Source organism: Chinchilla lanigera, unplaced genomic scaffold (genome assembly GCF_000276665.1).
Source record: "Chinchilla lanigera isolate Chin_1 unplaced genomic scaffold, ChiLan1.0 scaffold00005, whole genome shotgun sequence".
In the NCBI taxonomy this organism is placed as follows: domain Eukaryota; kingdom Metazoa; phylum Chordata; class Mammalia; order Rodentia; family Chinchillidae; genus Chinchilla; species Chinchilla lanigera.
Window position 1 is genome coordinate 2,909,098 of NW_004955406.1, and position 10,982 is coordinate 2,920,079.

Sequence of the window (10,982 nt, forward strand, 5' to 3'; positions counted from 1 at the left end):
TCCGGCATGCCCATATGTGTTTATGTGCTTACAGACAGCCCAGCTATGGAGGAATTTCCAGTGGTTCTTTCCTTCTTTAGGCCTTCTTGTACTCTTCAAAGTTTGTTCAAGAAACTCTTATTACTTTGTGAATATTAGAAAAGCCAAAGAGGGTTGCAAGTCCTACATTCCTCCAAGTAAAATGCTAACCTGTTTGCCTGCAGCTGCTTCCCTCCACCCTCCTTGTTCTTTCCTCTCCTCCTCTCCCCAGGCCAGACTCTCCCAGAGTTAGCTGCCTCCTCTGATCTGCCGCAGCACGCCTGGGGCCAACCACACAAGCTTTAGCCTGATATTTTAGCTGCCCTTTCGTGGCCTTATTACAGTGCTCCAGTGTTGTGTAGGTATATGTTTTGCCTTCACACCTACACACCTGCTGTCTCTTCTGCTGCTGATCTTTGCTAGATCGGCAGGGAGCAAAAAGACTCCATGCACGGTATTTATTTTTTTTAATCTTAAAATTAAGAGAGCATAACCCAGATGCACAGCTCATACATCAGATCTGGCTTGCAGAGTTAGATAAAAGAGGAGCCCAGGATGAGAAAACCTAACAAGATAATGGGCTGTACTTTCTAATGGGCTGGTGCAGAAATAAGCGTTCGGGTCACCACAGTGGCAGTTCTACAATTTCAGCACTTACTGTGCCATTTTTAACATCTCAAACTGAAAAGCGCTGCCTCCTTATGTGATGGGGGGGCCCACCCTTGAAAGGGGTCAATGTGGTTGAGCTGAGTCCCCTTGGCAGTTCTCAACACAAGATTGTCCTTGTGGCCCACGCCTGGCTCCACCCAACTCTCTGGCTTCCTGTTCAAGACGCAATCACTTCTCACACTCACTGCTGCCATGAAGTCATGCAGCCATGAGGGCCGCACCAGAACCGAGATGATGCCAATGCCATGGGTTTGAGCCTCCAAAACTGTGGGCTACACCAACCTCTCTTCTTCATATGTACCTGCCCACAGGACTTCATTACAGCAATAAAATGCTGACTGATGCAGGTGTCTCCTATGGGCAGGTGCTGCATAGCACATGTTCCCAAATCACTTTGCAAAAAGCGCCAGAGACAGAGTCGCAAGGAGGAGCCTGATCCAGGTACTGCTTGGTATCTTTCTGAACAGCAAGGCATTTTGCCTCAGTTTCTTCATTCTACAATTGCAAACTGCAATATGAGTTTTCAAGGAGGTGAGAATGAAGTAGTGTACTGAGAAATAGACCTTAAAATAAAAAGTGATATGTAACTACACAATAAAAAAACAAACATGGAAGGCCCAACGCTGAGTTTCACAGCCACTGTTATAACTACTACCAACAGTTAGTTCTACACTAGTCAGACCTCATTCTAATATTATCTATCTACCTGAGCTTTCTACATGTTTTATTTTTAGTTTAACTACATAAGTGATCAGACAAAAAGTATCTTATAATGTACTGAGAGGTATATGTAGAATAATTTCCCCTCATTCTCCAATAACTGTTCCATCTACCAAATGACTTCCTAGCCATTGTTTTAAAGTAATATTCCTTTTTAAAACATCAGTCTGAGATACAATTTATTGATGCATAACACTAATTTGCATTTATTAATTATGTACCAACATTACTTAACCTTCATGTACACTTTAAACCATGTTCTGACAAACTACTTTGATGTTTTAGAATAAAAACCTAAATATTATCAGGAAACAAGTGAAAATAACTTAACTTTTCCTTGACATACAAGACAAAGTATAGCTCTTCTAATCTTTTTGCTGTGAAGTTCAGAGCAGTGTGAACACATGGGTAGGGAATAAAAGTAAGAATGAGTTATTTCACTTAAGAAAAAGCACATGGGGTGTCTCAAGAAAATCAGAACTTGGTCTTCTTTTAAGACTTTGATACCCCATTCTATAGCCCAATTGCCTCTTGGAATGCTCACGTGAAACACTGACAGTTACGTGAAACCTGGTTAATCTGGTAAACCAAACCAAGCTTCTGGGTTAACATGCACCCAAGGAGGTTATGCATGACACTTCTGAGAACTGCGTCTTCCAGAAATCAACTGAAAGTACAGAAAGTATTTGTAGAATTGCAGGGCATCTTTTCACAGCCCTAAAATCTATATTTTGGTATAAATTGTTAAACAAAATGAGTAAGACCATGGGTAAGAAAAGAAAGCCTTTTAGATGCTTTCTGGACATGTTATTAATAAAATGATAGATTGGGTGATTTTAAAATCATTCTGTTCTTTCTGAGGTCAAATATTAAATATATCTGGGTGCTTACAGATGTGGGAATGACACTGACTGATCCACTGTGTACACAATCTTGCAGTAGCACTCACTACCACATACAACCAGCTCTAAGGCCAGCCCTTACATAGCAGACCAACTCCTCCATAGTTAGCACAGTCACGACCCAAAACAGAAGTGGGATCCCCTACCCACATACATTCAATGGCTCCTATGCTCAGACATGTGCTTCTTAGGTATTTCTTTTAAAACATCCTTAAAAGCAAAGAAAAATAAAACTTCCAGAGATCTGAGTACTCTGGAAGGGTGATAGAGTTCCCTAACATAAGAAATGCCCTTGAAATCTTAGGTCATAAATCACTTACTCACTTCTATTCTGAACTCTCTCCCTTAGCAACTTCTCCATATGGAAGGGCTCTTGGCCTCAGACTAGATCCTCTGCTCATCCCAACCTGCACCCATGTCTAGGAGAGTTCTCATAGCACCTGGGTTTCAAATAACTTCTAGACAGTGATGACTTCCAAACAGGCATCTTTGCACTGGCTCCTCCCGGGAACTCCAAACTCACATTTGCAGCTTCCTACTCACCATCATTACTTGGATACCCTAATAAACACCCCGGCTTGAACATGGCCATGCTGGCCTAGAATCAGCCCGAGCTGGTTTGCTAAAACCCCTTCTGACGCTAACCTCTGGCCGGAGCATTGCATTCATCAAGGGCACTGCTGTAGAACCAAGGCCTGCAGTTTCAGGTGGTTCCACCTGTGGGCACTGCTTATCACTGACAATGCAACAGCTGATCTGCAACTGGCCTCAGTGAGAGTCTGGGGATCTCTGCCCCTAGAGGTGGTTCTGCAGAAGCACAGAGCTACGTGACCACCAACACATGAGGATACTGGGCTGACAGAAGCGCTCACACACATAACATGACTCTTGACCAAGGCAGAAGCATGCCCAGGAAAGGCCTCACGCAAAGGACCAGCGGAGCTGCCCTCATGCAGCCTTTGTCTGTGACCCCTGTGACACATTTTTACCTAGGTGCTGTGCTCTGTGGCATCATTTTCTCACCAATATACGATGCGGGCTTTCAGCACTGTCATCTGGGGTCCCATAAACCTTCCTCCATAACCAAAATCTGTCTGACACTGTCAGTATGATATCCAAAATAAGGCTCCTGCCATGATTGCCCACACTGGCTCCTCCTAAACTCCTTCCCACTGCAGGAAAATGGGAGCCCTGATCTTTCAGTTCTCTTTTTAGGAGAAAAACAAAGAGGTTGTCTTTGACTCCTCATGCACTGCACATCCGGTTCATCAGCAAGCGCAGTCTGATCGTGTCTCCCCTCTACCACCTTGGTTCAAGACACCTCATCTTTCCAGGTTATTACAACAGCCTCCCAGCATTCCTGCTGTTTGTACAGCATCTTCTCCACGCCCCCTCCTTGCCAGAATGCTCCACCTCTGTCTGCAAGGGCCCTTTGTACCTGCTCTGCCCTCCACCCAGGTGTTATTCCCCAGAGAACAACTTGCTTTGTGCCCTTCTCTTTACATAAAAGCCACCTTCTCAGAGAGGCTTTTCTAGTGACCTTATCTGACATGAACCACCCACACCACACATCATGCACTATCCCTCTCCACCACTTTCTTCATTCTCCTGGAAGTTATCACCAGATACCACACTATCTTCCCCAGCAGAATGCAAGTTCACTGAGGGCAAGAATTTTCATCTTCCACTCTGCTCTGTTACAGTGCTTACAATAATCTGCACAGTAGGCATTCTGTAAATATTTTTAATGACTATAAAAGTGACATAAAATGATGGGTAATTATTTCAACTCTTGTATTACTGATATTCTAGGAAGGCATGTTTATGGACAAGAATTTATCTGGTAGCTTTAGGTGTCTGCTGATACACAGCCACACCCCCACAAAGGTGCACCCACTCCAGCGGGTGGGAGGAGAGCAGGCCCAGGTTAGAGCCACCTCCCTGGTGTGCCACAAGAGGCCTCAGTCTGCTTTGTTGGACCTTCTCATGGCCCTGCTCCTCACACTCGGGTCACTTGGCTTCTGGAACACACCACACCTGCAACACCTTCCATTTTTTATTTCCCTAGTGCACTATAAGGACAAAAATTGAGAGTTATCTTGAGCCCTCCCCTTGTGCTGCACATCTGATCCATCAGTAAGCCCAGATGGCTGTCCTTCCAAAGTACATCCAGGACCTGATTGTGTCTCCCAGCTCCACTCTACCCTTTTAGCTCAAGGGCCCTCATCTCTGTGGGATATTACCACAGTCTCCCGGCTACTCCTGCTGTGTCTGAAGCCCATTCTAAATGCAGCGGCCCCCACTCCTACACTCCTGCCTCCCTCTCACCTCTGCTCTGCAACTTCCTGAGTCATTAAATGGTAAACTTCTTCCTCAGTGCTTCTGTTTGTGGCCCTACCATCTACAAGTATGTGGTGGTGATGGTGTTCATAGCAGTTCCTGATAACTGTGGTAACTTCAGAGAAATCATGCTCGTTCCATCCCTGTATTTGGCCCCATACTCAGCAAAGAGGTTAACACATCGGAGGTCTTCAGTAAACGCCACCAAATGAACCAAAGAGAGAAGACAGTCCAAAAATCACAATCCCTTCATCATCATTCAGAGGTATATGGAGCAATCTGGGGCCTAGGCCAAGACCAGGTACACCTGCCCTTGGCTACTGTCTGATTCCCTCTCCTCCTTCTCCAAGCCACTCCCCATAACCAGAAGCCAGAATTCTCTCCCGAGCAACATGGGACCGAATGGCCAACCACTCCTCTGTTTCCCCTAGCACTGACAGGCGGTGAGTCCTGAAAGAGCAGAGGCTCTGAGGACCAACGCCAGTCCAAGGCTCTGAAGCTGAGGGCCCACATCCCATTGACGCTGCCAGGGTAAATTGCTCAGACTTGCTGAGTCTTAGTTTCCCCACCCGTACTGCTGGGATACACCTGCCTGACACACCTAGCTCAGGAGGGTGAAGGGAGGATTCAAGGGGGAAATGAGTTAAGTGGAGAAAAAAATAGAAATTCATGAAAATCATGCACTAATAAATGATTACTGGTTCATCTGCCTTCCTTCCCATTCACACACCGACCTTGATGTTTGAAGTCATGCCATTATAAAGATTTCTTCCATCAGAAGAAATTGTATTCAAGAAGAAATAAGTAATTTATTAAAACTATCTGGTGATAAAGGTCAGAGATATGACAATAAATAATACGCAACTTCCACACTGAAAATTATTAAGCACAAAATAGATGTTTAGGAAGCAAAATTACTTAACCAGCAGTGAATATTAATAAAGTGCAAATGGATTGTCCATGAAGAACAGAAAGAGAATATTAGGTCACATGTTGAGATCTGTTTGTGCCTATTCCAAAAATAATGCAATGAACAATGATCAATATTAACCACTAGATTGGCCCTACCTGCTACCACGTTCATGTTATCTTTGAAGTTCTGAATAAATCTGGGAAGAAATGGACACTGAAGATCATTTTCAAATTCATACAATTTCCTCTAACACTTTCTAAAATTCCCCTTTTTTTTTCTTCCCAAGAACAAACACTTCACTCCAGATGCTAAGTGGGGTAGGGGAAACTACCTAAATCAGAAATTACAACCCAGGAAAGGGCGCAGGGAGAGGGCAGATAACAGTCAGCAGCTACAAAAGAACCTTCCACTTCCTGAGCACCTCAATGCTTTCCTCTCAAGCAGCTCTGCTTGATGGGTACCCTTCCCTCTTTCCAGATAGGTCATTTCAACCTTAAAGTGGAAAACTATGTGTTTAAGAAAACACCTCTAGCAAAGCACTTTAAATGGATTTAAAAACATACCCTATGGGATTCCCAAAGTATAAGCTTTACCATTGCTCTGAGCGGCCTCCACTAAGACAAGCAAGAGCTCTTCTTCTAAAACCCAGGGTAAGTAGGGATTCTGTAAAGATTTCTAGGACCTCGTCAGATTGTGTGGCACAAAGACAGAGCAGGTGAAAATGACTTTATGCAGGATCAAAGAAGGATCAAAGAAGTGGACAATTTCACTTTCAATGCTGCCAACGTCACCACCATCTAAAAATAATAGCAAATTCAGTGACTAGGTTTGTGAAGAGCATTTTCAAAATTTAAATCCATATAGAAGTTAGAAAGTAAACTATTTGAAGTAAAAAATTTAGGTCAAAGAGGTGAATGTGAAAATGTGTCAATGTAATAGGACCTAAAAAGGGCTCAGACAGTAGTAGTTCTGATTAGCTCCCAACAAAACTTGAATAAGAGCTGTCAAGGTTAGCCAGAAATAGAGCTATGAAGAGGAGAGGTAACATTTTGGGGAACCACAGTAAGATAAAATTAGAGTAAAGGTCCAAGAATTTTTTAAATGGGATTAAGATTAGTAATAATCCTCTTTTTCTAAGTCATGCAAATGGAATAACATCAACTACAAAAATGAGAAGAATATCCTGACTTAGAGTTTCCATTCAATTTAAAAGAAAAGTAAGCTCTAAGGGAAAATAAATGTGTGTACAAGTACAACATTTTCAATAACCAGTTACTTCTTTTCTTATAAGAAAATTCTAGGGCTTTTTTCTTGACTGAGATTCTGAGTTTGACCCATGAATTGTTTTATGCAAAAGAAATCTGCAACATAAACACAGCAACTCTAAGAAGCCTCACTGAAATTTATAAAACATTTTGGGGTTAAACTCAGAACAATTTTCTTTCTATAACCATACTGTCCGGCCGGCAAGGAATAAATTAGAACTAAATAAGTTTTTATTCAAAAAACTGTTTTCTGTGTACCAGGAAATTACTTTGATTGGAGTTTAGAACAGCAGTAATTAGCCACTTCTACCTGATCAGTTAAAGGAGACAATGAACAGCGCTACACCTTGTCTAGATTAAAGCAGAGACAACTTGTCAGTTTACGGGGTACCCAGCTCAAGAGAGACCCACCACAAATCCATTTTTTCAGACTTATTCTGGTGAGGTTAAGGTCTTTGTCTCCCTCTCATTTGCCAAGGAATACTTCTCAGTAGCAAGGATCATCCTAGCCATGAGGGTCTCCACCAGGGTAACCCCATGTCCTCCAGCATTTCTAAGACAGAGAAATGTGGAAGGAAACAGGAAGAAAAGAGAGAAGAAATACAGAGGAGCAGAAGAGTGGTGAGGAGGAACAGCAGGAGGAGAAGCGAAAGAGGAAGTAGAGATGGGGTAGAAATAAGAAAGGATGGAAGATGAGCTGAAAGAGTGCCAAGAAACGGGAAAGAGGCACAAGCCAAGCAGCATCAGGGCAAAGAGGGCTCCTACCAGATCAGGACCAAGAACAGCACTGTCTTTCCTACCCTCACTGTTTCCCCTTAGGGGGAAAGGGAGTCCCAACTCTGGTGGAGCCCTTACCTGGATGAGTTCGTCCAACTCGGAGGAATTCACGCAGGAGTGCTGGGATATGAACGTTTGCTTCTGGATCACGATGGTGGTCCTCTGGGAAATCTCCTGAGGCTGCTCCAGCGCCTTGAACACGGTGGCTCCTATGATTAGGTAGAGCACAACTACCAGGAAAATCGTGGAGACCGTCTTCCATTTCATAACATTAATGGCCGTGTCACTCTCCACGCGGGAAGCAAGTACTGTGGGTTTCGTGGAAAAGGAGAGCCTCGGTTTGGAGTTCTGAGCGGCAGATTTTGGATCCAGCAAGTCAGGTGCCGCCACTGACAAGGACAGAGAAGGAGGGTTAGGTTGGAGGAGACTGGAGGGAAATGGATCAGGCTGCTTCTCTAAAGGGTCAGCAAGGGCTGGCGGGACCCGCGTGTCCTCCTGTTGGATGCTCTGGGACCTGACCCAGGAAGCTCTGACTGGAGAGCTCAGGGCCCTATATATGGTCAAGGAAGTGGGGCTGGGTTTTAGCTCTCGGCTGCCATTGGAGTTCTGGGGGGAGGAAATTACAGGAGTCATACCAAGACATTTAAAAAAATAAAGTAATACCCAAGGGCTTCCTAATTAATTTCTAAATTTATATCTGACCACCACACAAGTCAACCAAGGCACACTGAACTCCCAATAACTAGTGGAACGAAATGGCAACTTGGAATGTTGAGGAAGGCTTCTAGTTTCTTCCTGTTCTCAAGAACTTTATACCGAGAGAAATCAGAACACCCTCTATTTTTAAATTTGTAATAATAAAGGACATATTGTAATTGCAGTATTAGAGAATTTGTGATCTAAACCTTATAGCTCAAAAGAAATCATTTTTTTTAGATAAAACAGGTAAACAACCCACTCAGTCCAGTCATTCATGCTTGTGCTTCTCTTCCTCAGTGAGATTATGAAGCAACATCATTTTCTGACATGTTAAAAAAACAGAAATCTTTTCTAACCCTTGTGGCACAAGCGCAGGTAGTCAAGAAAAGATGAGTCCTTCCCTTCCAACAGTGAGTAACATCAAGAAAACAAAAACAAAATAAAAACTTTGACTCACACCTTAGACTGTCCCTGCTCTACACAGACCTAATTACTCCATTAGAGTGGATTGATGGGTTCCCTTACAGGTTCCCACATACTCTGAGGTGATTCTATCTTCATTTATTATTTATCTCAGCTGGTCAAAAATATCACTAATTGGTCTCTTTTCAGAAAATACAAGAGCAACTAGGCTCCCAGTTGCTAAAAGGAAAATAAGCCCACCTACTACAGAACAGTGGATTGCAAGGGTAACCTTAAACTACAGAGCTGTTAGAATGGCCAGAAGACATCAGACTTAAAAACTCACACTCAAAGAGAAAAATCAATTCAAGGTCTATAATTGCTAGATATGAGTAAACTTGCTGTCGCATATAATATAGGCTTTGTAAAATTATACCCTAAATGTGAAACACACGTTTAGATGAGTATACAAGAAATCCCCTTGGCATTGCACCTAAACACCCAACAACCACCTGAAATTACTTGAGGATAAGATGCTCCTAAAGAAGGCCAGTTTCCCCACGGCTACAATCCTGCTCCCTTGCCTAGCAGCATGCTGGCTGCCGCAGTCCAAGTTCATAAAAAGCATCTTCCATCGGCCACCTAAAAGCTTTCCATACAAAGCCATTTGAAGCACTAGATGGAGGTAGCATTGCAAAAATCAGTGCAGGTAAGAGAGGGTCCTCAACCAGCACAGCTCAGAACAGTTCTTTAAAGGGATGAAATCAGAGTTCTGATGAAGACACAGGACCACTGATTCTAAGGAGAGATTCCTCACCTCTGTAGCCCATCCCAGCAATTCCCTAAGATTCAGCCGTCTGCACGCAGGTATATATACACCTGGTTCCCTCCTGTACATTCACCTGTTCTGAATACACAGAACACAAATGGGGAGACACCTTTAAGACGTTTAGGAAGGCAATTTCATTCAAAATTAGCACTACGAGTGTGTCTATAATGTCTTAATTTTTACAAGACATACTTTTCGAAATAGAAGTGCTCATAATAGCTAAAGATCACTGTTATCTGCAGACTCACCAGCACCACCCGCAAGCTGGTTAGGGAGGCTGGGTGAAAAGAAAAGTCATAATCGAGAGCTTAGCCATTTTGGAAATAAAAATAACAGAAAAGCACACAGAAGCTTCACATTATCTCCCCCAAAGAAACCTCTCCCAGCCTCTCCTCTGTACTGTCTGTGCTCCGTGCGACTGCTTTTCCACATCAGTGGCTTCTAGTCTGCAGAAACAGAAAGCGCCAAGGCTGCTTACCTTGAAGCTACCAAATACCAACCTGAGATGCCCCCAAAACACTGTCATCTTAGGCTCTGGGGGAAAGAAGCTTGTTTTTTTTTTTTTTCAAGAGAAAGAGTGAGTGTGTGTGTGTGTGTGTGTGTGTGTGTAGAAAACCAATACATTTTCTCAAGGAGTTTAATTCATTTAAGCTGTTGCCTTATTTTTTAATTAGCAGAAATATATATAATGCACATTTGGCAGACAGAATGGGCAGCAATTGGTGAAATAAATAAATAAATAAATAAATAAATAAAAGCAGCCTCTTCTCTGGATCTAACATGGGGAACCCCTGGGTTTCCATCTCCCGGGTCTGAGGAAGACCAAGGACCAAGGTGGACCCTTCCACAGGCTCTCTGCACCTTCAGGGCCCCCCTCCTTCCCCCAGCACATCACCCCGCTGTCCTCACCCAGCCGTGTCTCCGCTCCTGCAGCAACTGACCACCGCACAGCAGGAAAACCGAGCTTTTTTTTTTTTTTTTTTTTTTTTTTTCAGCACCACTGCGTGTCCCACCATGCAATAGGCAACAAGTGTGACCAGGGTCACCATGCAACCTGCCGGTGGGCCACTCTCCAGAACTGACCCTCCGCCTGCACCGCAAACTCTCCCCAGGTGTTCCAATCCCAGACACCCCAGGCAGATGCACAAACCCCAGGCGCCAGCAGGAAAGGGGGCAGAAGCGGCCAGGAGAGGATCCGGGGATGGGTTCGCCTCCAAATCCAGATTATGACCCGACACTCCGGACGGGAAAAGGAGACGGGACGCGACCGCCGGGGCCGGCGCAGCCGTGCCCGGGCTGGAGGCTGGGGGGCCGGGTCTCACCTCCTGCTGTGTAGCCGGGTCTCTCCCGCGAGGCGCTGGGAAGCATGGGGCATGCAGCATTCAAAATGCTTTTTGGGAAAAGACGGACTTGAAGCTTTTTTTTCTTTTTTTTTTTCTTTCTTTTTT

The 10,982-nt window shown here is 44.0% G+C and overlaps 1 protein-coding gene across 3 annotated transcripts in view; it reads right to left on the reverse strand.

The window, feature by feature from the left end:
• Kcnk2 (potassium channel, two pore domain subfamily K, member 2) overlaps positions 1–10,982 on the reverse strand; it is a 181,830-nt gene that overhangs the window by 115,605 nt on the left and 55,243 nt on the right. Inside the window, exons 1-2 of one of the 3 annotated variants that reach the window (XM_005374715.2) lie at positions 10,857–10,964; positions 7,683–7,993 (exon numbers count right to left, since the gene is read on the reverse strand). In XM_005374715.2, coding sequence (XP_005374772.1) covers positions 7,683–7,993; positions 10,857–10,902 — 357 coding nt within the window. In that variant the 5' untranslated portion in view covers positions 10,903–10,964. Of the gene's footprint in view, positions 1–7,682; positions 7,994–10,856; positions 10,965–10,982 lie in introns of those variants that run through there. The other 2 variants (XM_005374716.2, XM_005374717.2) reach the window with 2 other exon arrangements.